Source organism: Pogoniulus pusillus, chromosome 11 (assembly GCF_015220805.1).
Source record: "Pogoniulus pusillus isolate bPogPus1 chromosome 11, bPogPus1.pri, whole genome shotgun sequence".
Lineage (NCBI taxonomy): Eukaryota > Metazoa > Chordata > Aves > Piciformes > Lybiidae > Pogoniulus > Pogoniulus pusillus.
The window spans coordinates 20,680,712-20,702,761 of NC_087274.1; the positions used below are offsets into that span (position 1 = coordinate 20,680,712).

The 22,050-nt window shown below is 42.2% G+C and overlaps 3 protein-coding genes and 1 long non-coding RNA gene across 6 annotated transcripts; 1 reads left to right on the top strand and 3 right to left on the bottom strand.

Moving 5' to 3' along the window:
• Positions 1-34: 34 nt before the first annotated feature.
• Positions 35-3,067, bottom strand: MED28 (mediator complex subunit 28). Its single transcript, XM_064151373.1, has 4 exons — positions 2,869-3,067; positions 2,707-2,773; positions 2,041-2,153; positions 35-1,640 (listed from the first exon to the last, which is right to left on the bottom strand). Exons 1-4 carry the CDS (start codon positions 3,028-3,030, stop codon positions 1,443-1,445), a joined length of 540 nt encoding a protein of 179 aa, XP_064007443.1. The 5' UTR covers positions 3,031-3,067; the 3' UTR covers positions 35-1,442.
• LOC135179501 (uncharacterized) lies at positions 2,558-16,256 on the top strand. The gene is made up of 4 exons (XR_010304019.1): positions 2,558-2,794; positions 3,168-3,328; positions 15,174-15,322; positions 15,973-16,256. It is a non-coding gene; the product is annotated as an uncharacterized LOC135179501 (long non-coding RNA).
• Positions 3,913-17,728, bottom strand: LAP3 (leucine aminopeptidase 3). Its single transcript, XM_064151368.1, has 13 exons — positions 17,111-17,728; positions 16,289-16,404; positions 15,929-15,983; positions 14,235-14,340; positions 13,403-13,562; positions 11,522-11,683; positions 10,330-10,488; positions 9,470-9,594; positions 7,796-7,884; positions 6,948-7,050; positions 5,325-5,404; positions 4,523-4,635; positions 3,913-4,414 (listed from the first exon to the last, which is right to left on the bottom strand). The coding sequence occupies exons 1-13, from the start codon at positions 17,288-17,290 to the stop codon at positions 4,216-4,218; spliced, it is 1,647 nt and encodes a 548-aa protein (XP_064007438.1). The 5' UTR covers positions 17,291-17,728; the 3' UTR covers positions 3,913-4,215.
• Positions 17,729-17,811: 83 nt separating this feature from the next.
• On the bottom strand, positions 17,812-21,960 carry CLRN2 (clarin 2). Of its 3 annotated transcripts, none has more exons than XM_064151372.1 (4): positions 21,505-21,960; positions 20,815-20,971; positions 18,904-19,083; positions 17,812-18,488 (listed from the first exon to the last, which is right to left on the bottom strand). In XM_064151372.1, exons 2-4 carry the CDS (start codon positions 20,966-20,968, stop codon positions 18,223-18,225), a joined length of 600 nt encoding a protein of 199 aa, XP_064007442.1. In that variant the 5' UTR covers positions 20,969-20,971; positions 21,505-21,960; the 3' UTR covers positions 17,812-18,222. The 3 variants fall into 3 exon arrangements, with proteins under 3 accessions (XP_064007442.1, XP_064007441.1, XP_064007440.1); XM_064151371.1 differs by having other exon boundaries at positions 20,815-21,214; XM_064151370.1 differs by having other exon boundaries at positions 20,815-21,960.
• Between the last annotated feature and the right edge of the window lie 90 nt (positions 21,961-22,050).

Below are 22,050 nucleotides of genomic sequence, written 5' to 3' on the forward strand. Positions count from 1 at the left end.
ATAACCTCTGTAAAAAACGAGGAAGAAAGTAACATTTTGGGTACTGCTATGTGAGAAGACTTTAATAAAGATGCTCCACAACTACAATGAACGTACAATTTGGTCTCCAATGCATCCTGTCAATCTGGCTCTAGATGAAAAAATATCTTAACTCTGTGATTTCTGTAGGTTATTATGTATTTGCTGCATCAGATGTTTAAAATACTATCTGCATATAACAATGTAATTTAATTAAAAGTTTTTAATACGTTTTTGTTAAGCTGATTTTAAGCTCTACAGCATGCAGCATAACCCTGAGAATAGCATGTCTATAGCAGGCTGAAGCAGAAATATTCTGGTTTGTTTAATATAACTGCTTTGTATAGTCAGCATTGCAATATTCTTGTTGCCCTTGAATATATGCATCAGCTTGATAAAATCAGGACAATATGTAAGTATGACCATTAAAACTTGCTTGTAGATTGTCTGTTTCTTTTTTGCAAGAGTGCTATGTTATGCTGGTGTCAGACTGACACACTCAGACCCAGATCATGGGACCTGCATGCTTGTACATTCTACTTCAGGATTGTTCTCATGCCCACCCTGATGCAAGTGGGTGAGTAACTACAGTTGTGAAATCATGCTAACTGGTACTGGGAGGAAGGACACCAATTCTTTATCAAATGTGAAAGGCAGGGAACTGTGCAGCCAGCAGCCTCATGTTTCTGATAGGATTATCTTCATGACCTTTAGATGCTGTATAATTCGAGTCCCCGTTTCATTTTAACCAGCAGGGCTCAGCTACCTAAGAGGCAATGCCTCCAACTGAGTCTCTGCTTTTTAGCACTCTGCTGCCTATTAACAAAGAGAGAGGGCGCCTTTGCTGTCTCTACCTCCAATTTGATACATTAAGGTTATGAAATACTGTACCCCAGTAGTACCTAATTCTGTAGACTGGACAGTGCTGATAACCAAGCATCTGCAGTGATAGGTCTTTATTTTGGGAGTAACTATTTTGGACCATCTTTATGTAAGATTAGGCCTGCATTACATGCCCTCTCAGGGACTGCAGTTTCACTTCATCCTCTAAGAATCCAGTTTATATATCCTGAGACGCCTTCACAAGGTGAGCTGAAGTCCAGTCAAGAGGGACAATGACAACTTAAAATTTTCATCATACCAGCAAAGATATTGTTAGGGGAGAGCTAGGACCAAATAATTTAATTGACACAATTTTTTTTCTAGAAAGAAAAGGCTGAGTTCTGGAAAACACACTTCTACCAGAAAGCATCATGAGTAAGAGCTTTGCATATAAAACCAAACCACATTTTTGCACCAAAAAAAAAAAATTGCTTAATTATTTGTTTGTATTACAAATAACATTATACAAACGAGCATACAAAGTTAAGAACACCACCCTTGCTTTGCATTGCTGAAAATAGTCCAGTATGTAAAATCACAGATCACGTTTGCTTCATTGGAGCAGGAATATTGGCAGATGCTTGTTCTAGGTACGCCAGTGGACCCTGAGGCATTTCTGCAGGCTTTTTGTGCTGCACACTGATATCTTCCAGCACTTGCTGCCAGTGTCTCAGTTTACTCAAATGCTTCTGAATTAATGCGTCTTTTCTCTGCAATTCGTTTCTTAGTTCTGAAACATCCTATGGATGAGAAAATGGTTATTGTAAATAGACAGTATTCCTAACAACTTCACATAAAGAGCATGTAGGGTTTTTTTGCTGGAGTTTTGAAGCTGGTCTAATAGGGATTCCAATAATGAAGAAGTGTCTAATGAAACAAACAGCACAGGCACCAGCTCTGTTCCCTTAGGTCTCATACTTCAGAGATCATTACTTCCAACAAAATGTTAACTAATTTGTTTCTTCTAATGAAACTATCATCTGTGTTTTAGGCTCATGGTAAGAGCTACGTTAACAGTCGAGTTCTGCCAACTTAAGGTAGAACATCATGTTGAGAAACTCAATATTAAGGTAAAAAAGAGACAACTGTAATGACACACAGCTGATCTAGCACAACGCAGGGAAATTACTGCAAACATACCTCCTTAATGACTTGCTCTGGTTTCTGAACTGATAGCTGCAGTCTTTTTTGTAGAAAAAAACATTCCGTTTGTCTTGCCACATCCAGGAACTTCTGGATGCACTGATCAACACCTAAACATAAATGTAAATATATTCCAAAAAAGAAATTACCAGGCTGATACTGGCGGCTGTCTGCATGTCATTACAAACAATTCTCACGGTACTTTTTAGAAGGATCCGGCTCTGACCTTGTGGAAAGTTCAGACCTTCCACCAGAGCCCCATCATTCCTGCGTGGGTTTCTTTCCCCTTGGGCCTCTCAACGCTGTGAGCTGTGTTAAACCTGGTGACCAGTCCCCCACTTAATGCCAGTCACCACTCACGGAGTTTTTAAACCTCACACTCAAAGGACAAGGCTCACACACCACTGGCAGTGCCCAAATGCACCTGCAAAACTGTGCAAGAAGTTTAAAGGGCACTTTGCCACAGATCCGCAGCCTTAGCCGTGCCCCTGTGCATTTCAGGCCTGCAGAATAAACCTGCGGCGTATCCAGGCCCTCTGCGATGCCGAGCCGAGCTGCAGCGCTCAAAAGCCGCCCAGGGGGTCAACCCGGCCGGGCGGGCCGTGAGCCGGCGGCGCTAGACACCGCAGCGAAGTTCCCCGCCCCGACCCTCCGGGGGCTCACCGGTGCGGATCTCCTCCTGGTCCGTGCCGTTCACGTAGTCCTGGCTCACCAACGAGGCAAAGCAGGCCTGCGAGAGGGAAGCGCCAAGGTAAGAGGGCCGTGGACGGTTTGCGCCGTGAGGGCTAAGCCCACCCGCGGCCTCCCTCAGCCCAGCCCACACACCTCGAAGGACGCTTCCAGCTCGTCCACAAGCGTGTTGTTGGGATTGCGCGGCCCCGCCGCAGGCGGGATGAGGCCGGCCGGGCCGGGCCCGCCGGGAGGCCCCGCTGGCGGCGGTGGCCCAGGCGGCTGGTTGGCGAACATGCCGCTAAGCGAAGCCGCCATGGCTCTCCGCGCCGGGCAGCGCGGCACCGCGCATGCGCCCGAGGGCAGCAGCCGAAGGCGGGCCCGGGCACTGCCCGCCCCGCACGCCTCAGCCTTAGCATTCCCTCATCCTTCTGCCCTTAATCTTCCTCCCTCAGGAACCCGGCTCCGGGACCTCCGCCAGTCGCAGGGGAAGCCCGAGCTGCTAGGAATTGTCCCCGAGCCCTGTTAAATGGTAAAGAGAAGAAGAGAAAGCAAAGACATCCTGCTCAGTGGGACCTCCTTCTCCAGCCCGCGCCCTCCCACGCCACCCGCCTTGGTAAGCACTAGTTCAGCGCTTCTTGTACGGCAGCGTTTAACAAAAATACCACCCTAAAATGAAAAAAAAACAACCCCCGTCCTCTGGCCCTAGACCTCTCCAACTGTAAGACTCTGACGTATGAAGCGATTCTGACTAAAACCATTTCTGCTTGGAGCCTGACAGGCTTGCAGTGGTGAGCGGCAAAAGCACCAGAATGACCGAAAACATGCGAGATGGCTCCACACGCACCCCCGCCCCGAGAACACCAAACGCTAGCTTGTCTTCGTTCATTTTTGTACAACAGTTACAAGATACACGCTTGCTGGCGCACGTTTAAGCCTTGCCACATAATCTGGTGCTGCAGACACGCTAATCACAGTAACAGCAACACTAGGAGGGGTGGGGGTGTGTGTGTGTGTGTGTCATTTCTACCTCCTACGCAGCAACAGCAGCAGCAGTTTGAGTTTTTCTGAGGCAAAGCGGTAGAAAGGCATTTTTATAAACAACTTTGCAGAGTTACCTTTCATACCACCTACCATTCACCCAAAACTGAACTACAGCTACAACCTCCATCTATGTTTAATTCTCTATCAAAACACACGCCCAAATAAAGAGATTTATTAGTTGCAGTAGTGACGTAAAGTAAGCATATAAATCAGGCTCTTGTATTTCTCCACAGTCATGTTTTAGTACTGAATACCTCAACAGTTCAAAGCAACATTTATTTTAAACGGCATGAAACAGAATGTCAAATATCTAAAGGTGAGATAGTCTTACCCAAGTAATGGTTTATAAAATGATGCAGCTGTAGTCCTTGCCATAGTGAATATGTGTTTTAGGCATCCATTTATGAAAGCAGTTTAAGACCTTGTTAAGGCAGAATAGATGATTTTGGAATAAGTATTTTATTTGGTACTGTGACTGTCTTGACTTAATCGAGCGGCAAACTCCACTAGTGTTCTTGTAGGCCGCCCTGCCATGCCTTTTCGAAGGTAGGGCACCTCATCTTTATTTGACATCACACCAGCTATATCTAAGTGAGCCCAGTGAGAAGCAGTCACAAATTCCTTCAGGAAGGCAGCAGCTGTGCATGCTCCTCCAGCTCTGTGGGAAGCAGAACAATTAGATTGTTTCCAAAACCACCACCAACGGCACAAACAAAACAAATACACTGGAAGAAAGGGATACATGAAGGATGTTGCTACAGTTTACCTGCTGTACTTCCCAATGTTACTCAGATCTGCAAGAGGACAGTCTGTTACTTGCTTTGTATAATGTTCAAAAAGAGGCATTCTCCAAACTCTGTCTCCAGTCGAAATGCTGGCCTGAAAACCAAACAGTGATAGTTTTGGCAATTTTGGATTATTTATTCTTTTTCCCCTTCCACAAACTGCATGCATAAACCCTAGTATCATGCATACTTATATTTGTTTGGTTTTGATCAGTCTAAAAATCTTCAAGCCAAAAGAATAGGTATTAGGATATAAAAATACACAAGACAGTGAATCCTGCTTCTTAGATACTTCACTGTCAGTCAAAAGACTAAAGACTGCCACAAAAATCTAAAGATTCTCTCTTTTTTTTTCTTGGATTTTTTTTTCCAATATATTTTTTGTCATGACAATATAAATCCTTCCCTTCAGAGACTCCTTCAGCCATCACACTTCAGCCACTCAGGAGGCCTCTCTGAATTTCTGTCCCAGCACTGTTTATGCAAGATTATCTTTCTAACATGAACTCCTTACTGTCAGTAGTCAAAAGCTTACGCATAAGCAGTGTTAACAGAACATGGAGATCCTTGAGATGATGTGCATAATATTTGCTGTAAATTAAACCTCACTTAAAGACCTAGTAATTAATAATCAAAAGAATTTAAAATTAGTTAACACCATTCCCATGAGATTTCAAAATGTAGTAACAGACCTCTTCGATTTGTATGAAGACAGACTTTCAGTAACACACACTGGATTTTCAGTAACAACTATTACTGAATTACTGATTGAAGAGGTCCTACCTCATAAAGGTGATTCCAAAGCCAAGATGAGTTTGTAAACACTCCAGTTGCAGCAGACCCCAATGCAACATCCATGGCACCTAGAGAAACACATCTTCCAAGTTATTCAAGAAAGGCAAAGATAGACCAGAGCTATTCCTCTGCATCCTGACTCCTCACTGAACTTCCCCTTGTTAACTCCCATTAGAAGTTCATTTCTTAAGTATGAAAAACAAAATTTTTACTATGCTTGCATTTTCCGAAGTTGTAACATTGTTCAAATATTTATATAATCTACAAAGACAATAATTCATAAAAATTCTCTATCTCATGAAACTAGGCTTTGTTTTCAGCTTGATGTTTCATAGCTAAAGTATAATATAACATCTTCTCAAAAGACCCTACACCCCCCTTTTTTTTAAATTGTGTTTATGTAGAAAATAAGAGTGGAATTTTCCAGGTTATAGATGTCTACAGTTTTCAAGCTAATACATTTTCTTTTAACTTCACTTGCATAGATTTTTGCACAGCCTATGTGAATTTAACTGAAAAGAGTTCTTATAAAAATACTAAACCATGCCTAAAACAGAGGGATTATATATGTATATTATTTGATGCCACAGAACTGCTTCTCTAATGCCAACATTCAATCCTCAGAGAGATTAAAAAAGAAGTTGTTCAACAAAGTATGTCTTAAGAAATTGCTAAAGGAGCTCTCCTGCTTCATGCCTGATGGCCAAGGATCCCAAACACTGAACAATCTGTAATGCAAGTAAACTCCTATCACGCCACTAATCTGAGAATACTTTTATATAAGCCAACAATTATAAAAACAGCTTCCCTTTTGTCTGCTGATATTTTCCACAGCATTTGAACTGGTAAAGTTGATAGAACAGAATTTAAAGCAGTAGTATAAATACAGAAAAAAGGTAAATTCAGCCACAGTCACTTCACCTATGACAGCCTGTTACAGGAGTTCCAACAATGTATGCACAATGCTGGGGTTTAAAATTTGGAATGATAACTTCATTTAGATGCAACTGTAGAGATGAAACAAAGCATGTTTTATTATGCCTGAAAGTGTGCAAACTGCAAATGAAAGATACTTAAGTGACATGAATTCTTTGGAAGATCATCATGATCCTCCTATTATCTAGAATTATGGATACATGAGCCTGGTGCTTGGCTAGGTCAGAGCTGAGGCACCCGGGAAACTGTTCACAAAAATGTGATTTTGGCTTCAGTGTGGCCAGCACCATATGGATCTGGCAGGATTCTTCTACAGCCATGCCAGTACCTCTACGTCACACAGCCTTGGGAGCTAGGAGGGCTTCACCCAAAGAGAAGCACTGGGAAATGCTGTGCAAAGCCATACAAGTCAGTGTATTTTTCCAGCCGAACCTCACCTACCTTGTTGGGCACATCCTGCATGCCACATCCTTCCCAGGCCTAGAGACACACTGCAGCTCTGCAAGTTGTTAGAGCATAAACTGTGCTAGCTGTGTTCTGCAAGTTGCAAAGTCACCTGAGCTGCTTTCAAACCCAGGTTGGCTTTATATACATAGAGCAACTAATGCACAGTGCAATAAATGAGGGTAAAACAGAACTGACTTTCAAAATGAGCAAAAAAGGGAGACTGCTCACCTGTTAGTGTTGCAGCATTCACAATAGCCCTTGCATTGAAATTGTGAGCATAACAGAGAGCGTCAGCTAACAGCAGTCTGCCTTCTGCATCAGTGTTATCCACCTTCAGGTAGAAAATTAGTAGAAATTATGAAAAATCCTTTTCACTGACTTAGTTCTTACACATCATCTTAAATAGCTGCCAGATTGTAAATTGCACTCATAGGTCCCAAGGACTTCAGGTAATCATAATTTATTCAAACTAAAAAAGTATTGATATAGACAGTTGTAAAATAAAAACCTGTCAGTACCACTTAATCTATTGGATGAGCATGGAACAGTTTGATCCAATGTGCAATATGCACATTTTGGGGGCATTCTGGCAAGCTCCTTTATACATACAGCCCCTGTGACTTAGAGTTCTGATTGTACAGCATGGCTCTGTAGAAAAAGGCTTTGATTACATCAGCAGGAAACTAAAACTCTTCTTACTCCAGATAGCAGGGAAGTGTCCTGAAGAGCCTGTTGGAAGCAATGCGTACGTAACTGATTCTGAGAACCTGTATTTAAGAGCACTGTAATGACCTCTTGTGCTGAAACAAGATTTTCTACCATGTTCAGTAAGTGACTGTACTTTTCAGGTTTTCCTACCAATTTAACAAACATATCTAATCTCTTCAATCTACATCTGAAAGAATCCTATGATAGCAATGTCTAATTATTAACATGTTTCTTACATTTTTGAGAGCAGTACATTTGCACTGCTTATCTTCCTAAAGAGTCTTTTCAAACATTTGCTCTTACTGCAGTCATCTGCACTTGACAGATTAAACTAGAAAGTATTTGAAATCCAAGTTTCACATGCATACCTGTATTGTTTTTCCATTCTTGGCTCTAACTACATCCCCAGGTTTGTTTGCCTTACCACTGGGCATATTTTCACATAGGGGTGCCAAACCTCAGAGAGAAAAGAGAAACTAGTAATGCACTTTTTTTCTTGGAAAATATATAGAAAAAACACTTGGAAAATTGGACAAAATTCTATCAGTAACCAGGAAAATTTGGATTTTGAGCCTAATTTCAAGATAAGAGTAGCAGTGTTTCCTTAAGGAGGTGTTCAGATTTTTTCTATCAGGGAAATTGCTCTGCATCTTGCACCACTACATTCTCTTATCTACACCATTTCTACCACTAGCATTTACTTCCACTTCTTGCCTAGGCAAGCAAAATCTGTGAAGCAACAAAGGTCACAGAATCAATCAGGTTGGAAGAGACCTGCAAGATCATCCAGTCCAACCTATCACCCAGCCCTGTCCAAGCAACCACACCATAGAATCAACCAGGTTGGAAGAGACCTCCAAGATCATCCAGTCCAACCTAGCACCCAGCCCTATCCAGTCAACTAGACCATGGCACTAAGTGCCTCATCCAGTCTTTTCTTGAAGACCCCCAGGGACAGTGACTCCACCCCCCTGGGCAGCCCATTCCAATGCCAATCACTCTCTCTGTGAAGAACTTCCTCCTAACATCCAGCCTAGACCTCCCCCTATGTCTTCCATATATTAATAATCAGTCACATGTAACTGAAATTAAAAACTTCTGCAATTACCACTGAGCCCTTTGAGCTCTGCTCATTGTAAATAAGCATTGTGCAATGTCCAAGAACTCACCATACAACTCCAACCATAAGAAAAGCAACCACAACTACAAATGGGATAATAGGATGAAATGTCCTGGACCATTCCTAGGGGAAAACCTGCCCCTGGCACAAGGAATATGTGAACTGTGGAGCTCCCCTTTCCACTGGAATTACCTACATAGCTTTTTGCTCGCCCTTCCCATCGCACACCTGTACGTAAGGAACGCTGACAGGATGCGCTTTGCTGCCCTCTACTGGTTGAAGCAGAAAACTGACTACCAATTTCCTCCTGTCGAGGTTCTTAAGCGCAAAACTTATTCTAGAATGGATTACCTATCATCACCAAATGTTTTTGCCAGGTCTCCCGAATCAGCTCACTGAATTTTATTTTCCGTGGAAAAAAATATACATGGCTTGTATCTAAAAACAGTATCAGCAGTCTGGGTTTGGTTGACTGGTTTAGATTTCTGCTGAGATAGTCACCTAAGGAAACAAGAGCTGATCCTACTTCCCTTTCTGCTGTGCCAGGCACTCAGGGAGGTAGCTCAGCTAACTCCTTTTCATTTGTAATTGCTTATACAGATACCTTCACTATAATATGGAATGTGGGAGAAGGGGTTCTGAAAGACTCATTGAGAGTAAGTTTAGTGACAGTCATCTCTCCCCTAAGATCTACAAATCATGCCTCCAAAATGTTAATTCAGTGTTCCAGTATTCTATTCAAGCAAACCTAGTAATTTTTGATAAGCAGGTAAAAATGAAAAAGAGGCTGAGCAAGGGAATAACAGAAGTAGGTCTGCAAGAGCCCATGACATTTCTGTCAGCAATTACTGCTGATGTTATTAAAGTTACTGTCTAAATTATATCTTGTACATTTAAGATTTTTGGATGCTCACAGACTTACCAATTATGTTGAGAGGTAGATTTAAAGCTGCTGCTGTCACAATGGCTGAACAGATGGTTGCTGCCCCACCCATGTCTGCTCTCATTGCATCCATGCCTGATGACGGCTTCAGTGAAATGCCACCACTAGAACAGACAGCACAAGTATCATCCAGCATGTAGAAACTCCATGTCACATAAGTTGAGAATATTCTGTCCATCAGTAGGTTTTAGCATTAGCTATTAGTAAAGGCTAGACTTCATGTTTTCAGATATTCCTGCCACACTCCAGTAAGCAGACTGGAAGCAAGGTATTTGGGTTTTCATTTCAGATACTCCCAAGTTACTTTCTGATAATTAGGATGCCATGAAAATCCAGGTAACTTGTAGCAGACTAACTCCTGTGCTGAAGAGCACAAAACAAAGCATGAAATAGTGCCCATAGTAAAAATCAGCATACAGAAGGAGGTACAGACTCATACATTCTTCGGTAGTTATGTGACAGGAAAGGCAGTTGCAAGGAACACTCTTTATCATGATCTAGGTGTCCAGTCACAGACTGCAATTCTGAACATGGAAATTCTTCATCCAGAGGTTCACTCAGGCCAGTAAAAGAAAAAACAAATGGCACATTCTTTGTTTTCTTTCCCTCTGAATTTCCATTTTGCCCTTACAAGTTGAAAGTACATTCAGTTTCTACTTTGTAAAACCACTCAAGCTTGTCGTAGCCCAGGAAAGGTAGAACAATCTACTATACAAGGCAAGTGTGCTGGAATGACACTGGAAGATGTGTGTAACAAAGGACTATCATCTCTCTGTTGAACTTCAGCAGCAGGAGGGCATTTCTCCCAGCTTAGACCATTAAGAGATCAGCATACATACCTGTCAAATGTAACTCCTTTTCCTACAAGTACCAATGGGGAGTCATTTGTATTGGCACCACCTGAATAGTGAATCTCCAGAAAGATGGGAGGTTCAGCAGAACCCTTGGCTACACTTAGGAACGCTCCCATCTGTTGTGTTACTATCCAAGATTCTGGTCTGGAATAGAAATATTAATTTAGTTTTGTTGGTTTGGGTGGGGTTTTTTTTGCAACTGAACATTTGACCAAGGTGATTTGTTCATTTCCAAGCGATCAAAATTCTTGCAAGTTTGTTAGTTATTTTGGAAACTGTCAGCTAAATCAAACCATTGCTACTTTTTTCTTTTTCCTCCCATGAAACACAAAACTACTTCCAAGGTTGCTTTTTTTTTTTTTGTTTGCCTTGTTTGAAAACAAAACAAAAATACAAAAAAACTCCACAACAAAATGACAAAACAAACAACAGCTGCTCCAGGCTTTCTGCATCAGAAACAGTAGATGTACGCTTGCCCACAAAGCTGTAGTTTCTAAAGGCATATGAAGTAATATTGCAGCAGGTAACACTTTAACTTTCTGCTGTCAAGATGTTTAACTACAGGAGAAGTTGATTTCCCTCTGTCTTTGGCTTCTCCACAAAACTGTTTCCTACACTTGCACAAACAGTTAGCCCATTTCCACTGGAGAACAGTAATTAGAAATTCAAAGGCAAGAGGCATTAGCTATACAAATTCAATTGCAAGGGTTTTGTAGCTCCATCTTAACATTTTTAAAGCTAAAAAACACCTCAACAACAGTAGACAAAATAGACTATGTTTAATATACCACATCCAAACAAAAATGCAAAGAGACAGATAAAATCCACTTGGGAAGAAACAAAAGGTATTAGAAAAAAAGGTACCTACTATTTGCCCTCTATTCACTGAGCCTTCTCACCAGACTTCCTTCCACTGCACATATTAGGCAGTAATTGACTGCATGACTAATTGACAATCATTTTACTGTGACCCAGTATCTTCCTTACTCTGACAACTAAAAATTTGTTTCCCAGTTCTGAGAGCAGCCTGAAGTCTGTGCACTGTTAACACCTTTCTGCCAAACACTTCCCCTACCTTTGTCATTTAAGTGGCAGAGTGAAAATGAGATCCTACTGCAGGTCTGAATAACCTAGGAGGTATCTTACCCTACAGAGGAATCTTTGCAGTGGAATTTACCTTATATGGACCTTGACATTGCTGAAACTTCTGAGCTTCTGTTCAATATGTTCAGCAAATTTGATTGGAGTTACATAATTGGCTGGAGCCTCCATGAGGTACCGAGCGAGGTTCTGACCCTCTGCATAGATAACGCCTTTGTGCCAGGCTTCACTTTCTGCACTAAACGACACCACACAATAATCAGGACCATAAACATTTGCAAAAGAGGCTGTCAGTATCCATCTGTTCTCTCATGTTCAAAAATGTAGTATCATAAATTTGGAACAATTAAGAATGCCATAGTAATCTTACTATGAGCAATTTAGTACAAAATCCAAGGTGCATCTACTGTAGGAGCTCATCTCTAGTTGTAGTCATGCCAAATGCTTCACAGAAAGCTAGAAGAGCAGAGAGATGTAAAATTATCTAATAGTTAGCTCATGTCCTAATCCTTACTAGTCAGAGATTGGCTTAAATCCTTAAACATCAGGTTTAATACCCCTTCCAAAATTTGTAATCACATTAACAGCCATGAAAGTTTTTATTTACCATATAAAGCTTCCAATTCTGATTTTCCCTTTAGTGCAATGTGATTATGAGATAGAAATGAAATCTGGATCTCATTTCACAGTGCAGTCAAGGTATTTCACTAATCAATGACACAGCAAATGTTTGAAGAGCTGCCTGCAGCAAAAATGGAGATGTCCCTCTGCTTATTCTTCAATGTTATCAGCACAAAGTCTTCTATTTTACTAAGAACTGAAGGACTTAATTACTTTAAAAGATACCACAAAGCAGGGCGTTGACCTGGATTCTGCCTCTTAGAAGAGTAACACAGTTAAAAAGGAATCCGGGAGGAATATAAAAATACTGCCTGGATTTGGAGGGGTGGAATTATGAAGCCAAATCTTAGCTGACATCGAAACTGTTGAGAAGTTTCAATGAAGAGCAACAAGAGGATTTCAATGGGTACATCAGGAAAGGAAGGTCAGGAATACTGCTTGTTAAATGGAACAGGCAATCTGCTGAGCATTTGGAATCCTCAAGTTCACAGTGTCTGCTTTGCATCAGTCTTAACTGTTCAGCTTCCACACTCCCCAGTTCTTTGTGCTTAGTAATAACGTTTGGGGAAGAAAAGCACATGGCACATTACACATGGCAGAGGAAAACAGAATTAGAACTACTTAAGGAAGCTGGATGTACACAAGTCCTTGTTAGCATGCAGGACATATAAGTATATATAGGAAAAAACTCTTCTCTACATGACAGAACATCCAATATGGAAGGTCCAAAAATCTACTCTGATAGAGTAAAAAGGGATTAACTAAACTTTGTTCTGGAACTAAAAGCTCTGATACTACTTTCTCAGCTCTTCAGTAACAGGGATATCTATTTAGAGACCAGAAACACCCAAGCTTCTCTTCTTGCATCATACTCTGTGAATGAAAATTTAACAAATTACCTATGTACAACCTATCCATCCCAGTATGGGCTGCTGTCAATTAGCATTCCTTGACTCTTAAATGCATTTATTAATGTATGGAGTTTAAAATACTCCTGCTCCACAATTTTGGCAAGCCATACCAACAGAAGTCCATTTATGTCACAATCTATGCTTCAAGTAACTTTTCACTTTTATTTTTGTCTCAGGCTTTCTTTTCTATGAAGCAGCATTTATTTACCCTTATGTTCAGAACTTGGCATACTAACAAAACATATGGAGCAAAAAGTATAAATGTTCTTGAGATGTAAAATACTTGAGGAAATTCAAAGGAATGGGAGGATTTAAGAGCAATATTGCTGCTAGCCCTATTCTTCCAATTTGGTGTTTTTCTTGTGCACAAGCATATATACAGTTTTATAAAGAAATAAATAGGCAAGCTTCCTTTTTGTTGTCACCTTCCATGAAGCTGAGCTGTAACTACAGGTTTCTTTTTCTGCTTCAGCTCGTTATATTCATGCAATCCAAGGACAGCACCTTCTGCAGCTGCTTGAGCATCTCCACAGGGGTCTACTTCAACACAAGGGATCTCCAGATCTTGGATCTGCCTACAACCAACTGAAAAATACAAATCAGATCTAGTAGGCCGAGTACTACACCAAACAGCAAAAACCAGGGTTCTCTGCTGATCAGTGTGACATGTCAAGGAAAAAATTTTAACAAGATATCTCAGTTTATAAGCAAATAAATTTAAAATATAATACATTGGAATAATTAAAAATGACAAAAAACATCTACTCACAAATTTTTACTAAATTACCACTTGATGAATTTTAAGGATTAAGACATTTCATGAGAATGAAAAGGAAAGGAAAGTCTGTGGTGACAGGCATCAGTTTGCAACTCAAGTATCTGTTACAAATAAAGTGGCAGAAGTAAATACATGTGCATGCTTAGCATAAGTCGTAAAGTGAATTGGTGATGCTCTCAGGCTTCAAAACAGTAGTAATTAAACAAGTGCCTTTTCAATGTTACATGGTTTAGGAAAGTTATTTTATATAAATAACTGCAGGTACTTGTCTACAGATTGATTTAAATGCCCCCTAGATGCCTTCTTCACTAAGCAAAAACTTACATGATTATTGGGGACAAAACCCCAAATTTATCAATCCCTGCAGTAGTTTTTGCATTTCTAAACAGATCCTATCTAAACTCTTCAAAACCAAACATGATGCACCACAGCAATAATTCAATAGGCAACATGCTTAAAAAAGTTGAAAACCAATTAACCTGCAACAGCTGCACGGATATTTTCTTTGCCTTCATTCCAGTTTTCTTTGTCATTTACTCCAGCATTCTTCTTACCCAAGCCAACTACAACCACACTTGGAAAGTCCTAGAGGAAGCCAAGACAGATGGATTCACTTTCCTTATGCTTACAGCCACAGCAGAGCGTTGTCAAAAATACCTTACTTTACCAATCAAAGCAAGAACAGAACTGAAGTACATTCAGTACTTTCTGTTACATTTCCTTAAGCATGCCAGTATGGTACCACTGTTTTGCACTCCCAACCATTTGCCTTAAGCATAGAACTGGTTGCTCTGGTGTCCAGTTATTAGTTATTTATGTGCAGTTAATAGTCAGTTATGTGTATTGAGCTTTATGCTCAACACAAAGCAAACTTGATACTTCTAAGAGCAAGTCAAGAAGTCCTTTGAAAGCAGACCCAACTTTCCAGCTGCAACAAAGGGCAAAACTGAGCTGGAGAAGTCTTAAATTTTTGGTGCAGTAATAGATTCAAGGAATTAAAATCACATCAAAGGCTACTAGCTCAGTTCAGGAGCCGAGCTGGCATGGTTTGCCAGGTAACAAACCAAAGCTGCACAGAAGTACATAGCTCCAGAAGTCAAAAAAGCCATGGAGCACAGCAGACATGCTTGGCTCACAAGCTGCAAGAAGAGGGCAAAAAGGAAGAAATGATTAAGATTGTAAGAAAATTTTAATGAAGTCAAATTTGTATAAAACTCAAAGTTATATATGTGGACAGATATCCTATAGCTCTGAGGAAAAATTAAGTTAACCTTGGGCTTTCCCTTTTGTCACAAATGGCTCTCTGTCAGATTCTAACAATCAGCTTTCACACTGGCAAAGCCTTTTACTCCACAAGATGATGAAACTAGTGTCAACTTTAGAGACATTCAGTAATATTCTTCTGCCTTCTCTTGCAGAGATTTGCGGTTTCCTTCAGAGGCCATCCTGTATGCAGAACTGGGGTAATGGGACCTTCAGTGATCTCAACTGCCATAAAAATTCTGAAAACCTTTCAAGTGAGTCCAGTATCACCTCTCAGGAATCTCCATGAAGGAATTTATACATTGTAAGTAATACTTATAACATTTATTTAAAACTATTTAAATAGCCCTAAAGTAAGATTCAGTTACTTAGGGACACCTGGATTCATATTATGCCTGTCCAGCCTCTAGTTACTACTCCAGCTGTACCATATTGGCTAGTTCCATGCAGATGTATTACGTGTACTACCATTTCCTGGATAGCACTAAAAGCCCAAGCTTAAGCAGCTGAATCCCTGTCTCACACCCTTGTCTGTGCAGACAAAAGTCCTGTTGGAAGAGCAGTTCCACCACAGACTTCTGCATTCACTCCTGAATGCAGAACGAACAGCAGCAGTCTGGTCCACAACTGTGGTGCTTCAGCTCACTCAGTAAGCTGCTATTTAGTACACATCCCCTTTGAAGCAGACCTGTTTACATCTTCTCAGTCTGCAGTGGAGGGAGTAGAGTGGTGCAAAGAAGACACAAACATGGGGAGTGCAGAGTAGATTTCAGCAAGAACCACATCTTTTACTGGGAGAAGGGAAAGAAGAGTAGAACAGTTTTACACGCACAGGAGTGAGCTCACCTTAAGAGATAAGGGTAAAGCTCAGACATTAATCAGTATGCATATGAAAATCCAAAGTTCATACCTGATGCAAACCATAGAACATGCGTGTTTTGCCTTTCTTTAAAGGTGGCCCGCACCTAGAATACAAAGGATTCTTTCAATAGAAAGAATGATGATGTATCTTACAGTACTGTGTCCACTGTTGCCACACAGCGCTCCTCAACACTGTACTGGGACACATAACCCAGTGCTGATTAACAGAAAAGGGCAGTTCCCATCAACATTTTGCATGTTTTTTCCGCAGGAGTGCCCCTCCAAGTTGCTTGGCAAATACCAGCCTGAGTAGTGGCATAGCTACAAACACTTACTATGATAAAAAAGATCATTTATATTGGTGTTTGTAGGTACTTTAATCTATTTCAGAAGCTTAGGAGGCACTTACAGAGACAGAAGTTCTCTCAGCTTTCCCGACACAAGCCTATCAAAAGCCTCTCCTGCACTAGTGAGCTGAGCAGCACCTCCATCCGTTTCACTTGAGTAGATTCCCAGAACAAGACCCTAAAAAAAGGAATGCATTTATATAAACAACACAAAATGTACAGACCCATGTGAAAGCCAGCAAGCACGCTATTCAAACCATAGCTCCTGGTGTGCACACTCATCTTGGTTTATGTATTAAGTGCATCTAATGCTTGCACAGAGCAAGAGTTTGGTAGGTCAGGATTAACTACCGCAACTACTTGTAAGCATAAACCAGAAATAAGATATCGTGTAACTGTAATAATAATAACCTCAGCTATCACTTAAAGGGAGGTTCCTTTAGTTTCTAGTTTGTAAGTATATGACAGTTTCTTCCCGCCGAAACCCACATCTGTCCAGCGAGGTGCATCCAGTAGGCGCAGAGGAGCCGCACCGCTACCTACTCATGCCGCGGGCGGCGCAGTGCCGGGGAAGGAAGGCGGTGCTGCCGCGCTGGGCACCTTTGCAGGGCTCACCTCCCCGGCGGACCCAGCACGGCTCCGGCTCCGGCACCGGCAGCGCACCCACCCCAACATCGCAAGTGCCCCACACTGGAGCTGGGGAGCACATGGCGGCGGCACTCCGGAACCAGACGTCCGGCACGTTCAGCTGTACGCAGAGGACTTGGGGAGCCGAGCCGGGAATAGGGGCCCACACACACACTGTGCCCCGCTGCCTTCCTCTGTCTCGACTCTCCCCGAGCAGGGGAGGCCGCGATGGAGACGTCCCTTCGCTCCCTCCTCACCTTCCCGCCCGCCCCGCTGCTGTAGCCCCGCGGCGAGGGCACCCAGGCCCGGCAGCTGCAGACCAGAGGCAGGTGGCGACCCAGGCGGCACGCAGCCACCCTCTGCAGCCAGGGCAACAGCATGGCAGGCATGCAGGCCGCCATCGCACCGGCATCCACCCGGCGCACCCAGCAGCTCATCAGCCGTCGCCGCGCTGGGCGGTGCTCGGCGGCAGAGAGGAGGGGACAGCAGGAAAGGCGGAGCGCAGGACGGCACACGGGCCGGAGTCGGGAGGAGCGCGGGTAGGGCTTCGTGCCGCGGCGGCGAGCAGCGTTTGTACGCCGGACGTCTGGGCTGCGCGGCAGAGCTTCGCCCTCTTGTGGTGGTCGCAGGTGTTGCCCAGCGCGAAGCGGCTTCACCTACGGGCTTAGCAGCAGCCCCGGCAGGCATGCAGGATATTTAATTTCCGTATTGCAGATTTAAGTATAAACGGTTCATGAAAAAAAAATAATTAAATTTTAATTGTAAGTGCAAGGACAGCCAATTCGCGTTATATTCCACCGCGGCTGGTGGGTTACTTGTGTAATACCATCACGTCTGTCTAGGAAGAGTTGATTAGTTTGTAAGAGAAAGGGAACAGCACTCCCAAAGGAAGAAAAAAAAAAACAAACAACAAACCAAACCCCAAAACACCAGCAAACAAACAAAAAACCACCACCAGTGAGAATTATTATGGTAATATTTCATCAGGAAAATTCATCCCAGAATACTCATCATCAGTGTAATAGCAAAATTATGCTTCTCTAGCAGAGTATGGAAACAAATTGGAGTTTGGTGACACATTTTGACAGTCAAGACACTTGGTTTCAAAGAAATCATATTCCACCTGAGATTTACAAAATATCTCAAACTGGGTTGCCTAAAACCTGTGAACAGCATACATTCACTGCAGAGACTGGACACTGCTGAGGAGAATGGTAATTGTAGCTTTTGTTCCTCCTGCTGGTACTGTAGACTGATATCTTTACTCATGTTTATTCCAAAATCATCCATTCAAGTCAAAAGCTGAAGAGCCAAGAAGCTGTTTCTCTCATGATGGTTCACCTGACTAAAGCAGTTATGTGTAGATTTATTAGTACATTATATCTTCCGCTGTAACGTTGGCTTCTTCTGTTTTAGTCTTAATTTTAGGGAAATTAATCCCACTAATGGCTACTAGCAGCAAAATTACTGCATGTGCTGTGGCACCTGCCACACAAAGCCAAAAACAGTCTTCAAACTCTTCTTCCAAGATAATGAATTGAAAGACATTTTCCCGGAAATTGGCAATTCTTTCTGTGAGGTGGTGTAGCTTCACAGCAGCCATAAAGCTGGTGACTGAAAGTACTATAAATCCACCTGCAACAAAATGAAAGAAGTATTCATTGTTGTTGTCAGAAGAAGAAAGACTCTTCATTGTGCTTCAGAGGGCTTGTTATGACAACAAGCAGTACAGAGAGTAGGTGTAAGTGTGCGCATGGCTTAAACACCTTCAAACTGCTTAGACTTTATTGTAGGGCCAGACATCATACCAATGATTGCCATAAAGTTAGTGAGAGAGAGCCTAAAGACTGGCATTCACAGCTTCTGTAAAAAGCTGACTTAACACAACAAGCCAAAATGCCATCTGAGAAGCTTCTGTTTTGATAGATAAGAATTCACTGCCTACTTTTTTTTTTTCACAAGCCAAGAAGATATTTAGTAAGGGAAGAGAAGGAACATACAACATTTTGTATGCATGTGACCAGTGAAAAGTTTTGACAGATGATTTTACCTGCAAGGAAGTTCCAAAGGCATAATCCTGCTGGGCCTGTAATAGCCCGGTAAGGAACTTTGATTGCATTAAGAATGCAGAATCCAAAACTGACCAGAGAAAAGAAAATGGCCACACAGAGGAACATTATAATCATCACGTGCAGGCCTGTATTCAGCTTCTTCACCATGTGTGGGAAAACTGTCAAGAAAACAACAACATATACTCAGTGCATATTTTTACTTGACAACAGTAAACATCACAAAGTGCTGGTGATACAAGCTCAAATTATACTTAAGACTGTTTTTTTAAAGAGGTGATCACATCAGGTAGTTACATCTCAGTTCATGATGCTTTATTGTCACTACATCAGGCAAAGCAGAATCCTCAGGAAAGGTGCTGCCATGGAGTCTTCTGACACATTCCAACTGTGTTTGCTATGCTCAAGACACCTGCCCTCCCCAGTTCATTTTCAGGGCTTGATTTGCTTGTCAACACATAAACCTATTATGCCAATTTAGATGCCTTAGGACCACCTTAAGAACCATTTGGGTCTAAAGTGCTGTGACTGGGTATATGGAATACAAGATCGTCTCCTCCAAATACATATTGAGGCCATCTGAAGTCATGGTGGAATATTAGATTTTTCCTCAGGTTACACAGAATAATTAGAAAGTTTGTGAAAGAGTCCAGAAAGTTGTACAGAGATTGAAAGAAGATTGGCTGCTTTTCCCCTATTCTCTCTGACAGGCCAGGGCATAAGAACTGGAACTCTATGTCTGATTGCCCTGAAGAGGAGCAGAGGAGAGCTGGAAGAGATTTGACCTGTTGGCCTATCTACCAGCTATTCAAACTCACCAGACAGAGCATTTGAGCATAACTGCTATATCCATGTCATAAAGTTACAGTTGCAGTCAGAGCTTGAGCAAGACTTGGTCTTTGGAGAAGTGACTAGTCCAGATTTATGACAGCTTAACAACTGTTCATACTGACCTAAGGTGAGGTTGGTCCAGTTCTCTTCTTTCCCCTAAAGCCCCACAGTGTCTTGCCTTTCTTCAAGCTTTTACAGTGATGCTTGTGCAGTTGTGTAGTCCCTCACCACAACAACTGCAAAGGATGGGGCAGGAGAGCATTTCTGTGGGGCTGGGAGAAAGAGAAACTGTGGCAGCTTCAGCTCCTATTAGTTTAAGTTGTAGTGGACCTGCACACTGAACTAAAAATCCTTAGTGTAAAATGTACAGCACAGGATGTGTGAAAACTGGAAATCATCCAAACTATAGTGCTTTTGAGACCTCAAGGAAATCTTTTGAGACCTCAAGGAAATCTTTTGAGTCAAAGAAACACATGTAAAGAAATTCTATATTTTTAAAGACTTCAGGCATTTTCCCCCTTCAAAGTTACCAGAAAAGAAGGTTAAAATTTCTTCAACATGTTAATAAAGTTAGGAGTATCTGCTATGCCAGCTAAGCTTACAACAGTTAAGAGAAGCACAGGGATATGTCCACATAAGTAAATCTGTACTTCTTGATGGGAAAAAAAAAATGTAAAAAGTTAGGCACTCAACAAAGAAGGCAAGGACAGATGCACAGAGAGACTACAGAACAACACCTGGCACAGGAAAGAGCCAGTCAAAGAGAAAGCCAAATTTACAGGGTCATCTCTAAATTAATTTCTCCCCTTCACAAGATTAAAAGGCAACTCTCAATATAGCCTGAGGAATTTTATTAGTACAGTATTACAGAAAATAACTGGTAGGAGAAAAGCTAGCCTGAAATGATATTCGTACTCAGATCCCAAACCATAAAGACCACAACAGCCACAAATACAAATTCCATAATAATGGGATAGTTTTGCATTCTACAACATTCTGCAAACAAAAAGAACAGGGTTGAACTAGGCATTGAACTAAACATTCAACCAAAATGTACTTACTGGTGAATTTGGAACGCCGCCCACCCAACCCACACTGCCGTATTTTGCCGCCTCGAAAGAGTCCGTAGTAAATTTCTCCAATGAACTTGATCAGCTCTGGATCTGTGGCATTGACCAAATCAGCTCCTGTTTTGCAAAGGATCTTTCCAGTCATCCACTTTGGGGTCCCCATTGCAACAACAATCAAAATAAAAGATGCAAAACTTATTAGAGAAGCCAAGGCCAATAAAGTCTTTTTAAAGCAGCCAGGCATCCTAGTGGTTTCATGGAATCATCTCCAAGGCTTCTCTGCAACAATCAGGCATGTTTCTCATTTTTTTTCTTCTGCTCCAAAATCCACAAACAAGTAGCAGACATTTCAAAATACCTGTTGTTGTATTTTGAAGTTCCAGAAATTAATCTGTGCAGTTAAAGAATCAAGTTAAAAAATATTTATTTTGCTGCAACAACATCCTGAAATTGTTACAAGCAAGAGCTTCCTTAGACGGTACTGTGATGCTGCTTGTTTCTGCAGGAAGTAATCCTATCTCTCTTGCCTGGCTAACGTTTCATCGGAGGTTTAATTGTCCTGCTCAGATGACATCTTTACCGTAACCTTATGGGAAGAAAATTAGAAGCGGCTTCTAGGTTTTTAGAATATTAAACCCGTGAGTAAATAGGTGTGTACACGGGACAAAGCATTAAACGCACCTAATTTGGCATCGGGTTCTTTTGCTGGCGGCTCGGTTGTGTTCAGCCGCAGCCCTCGGCGCTCTCCCCCACCCTGCCTCTAAATGTCACTGCTGCCAGCCCCACCCCGGCCATCCCTACGCCTCGCAGCGGGACCCTTCCATCTCTAAACCCGCTGAGACACAGAAATGATGTCTCAGGATGCTAACGTTGCATGTAGGAGTTCTCCGAATTAACCGGGCCGCACGCAGCAACTCGCAGCCCGGGGTGGCCTGGCCGTAGCTGCCGAGCGAGCGGCGGAGCCCGGCTTCAGAGGCTGAAGCAAGCAGCGTAATTCAAGCTACAGGTGCGAGCCGGGAGTACGAAACAAAACCGGACAGAATTGCCAATGCTTCTACGGTTACTGCTGCTCAAGGCCCGCAGAGACCTTTATATACACTAATTAATTATTCCTAGCAGCATCGCTGGGGACAGGTAACGCACTCCACCGCTAGAACTCCGGCCGGGTAGGAGAGTGGGTGCTCGCCTAGCGCTGGCAGCGCCACCCGCTGCCACCCCGAGCTAAGC

Excerpts from the sequence above, each read along its gene's own strand:
- MED28 (XM_064151373.1), bottom strand. The coding sequence starts at position 3,030 with ATGGCGGCTTCGCTTAGCGGCATGTTCGCCAACCAGCCGCCTGGGCCA. Across the intron at positions 2,774-2,868 it reads AGCTGGAAGCGTCCTTCGAG|GCCTGCTTTGCCTCGTTGGT; the intron begins GTGTGTGGGCTG and ends TCCCTCTCGCAG. Across the intron at positions 2,154-2,706 it reads CCAGGAGGAGATCCGCACCG|GTGTTGATCAGTGCATCCAG; the intron begins GTGAGCCCCCGG and ends ATTTATGTTTAG.
- LAP3 (XM_064151368.1), bottom strand. The coding sequence starts at position 17,290 with ATGAGCTGCTGGGTGCGCCGGGTGGATGCCGGTGCGATGGCGGCCTGC. Across the intron at positions 5,405-6,947 it reads GAATGCTGCAACACTAACAG|GTGCCATGGATGTTGCATTG; the intron begins GTGAGCAGTCTC and ends GTGTTTCTCTAG. Across the intron at positions 4,415-4,522 it reads AACATTGGGAAGTACAGCAG|AGCTGGAGGAGCATGCACAG; the intron begins GTAAACTGTAGC and ends TGCTTCCCACAG.
- CLRN2 (XM_064151371.1), bottom strand. The coding sequence starts at position 21,067 with ATGCCTGGCTGCTTTAAAAAGACTTTATTGGCCTTGGCTTCTCTAATA. Across the intron at positions 19,084-20,814 it reads GCGGCGTTCCAAATTCACCA|TTTTCCCACACATGGTGAAG; the intron begins GTAAGTACATTT and ends TTTTCTTGACAG. Across the intron at positions 18,489-18,903 it reads CCTTTGGAACTTCCTTGCAG|GTGGATTTATAGTACTTTCA; the intron begins GTAAAATCATCT and ends ATTTTGTTGCAG.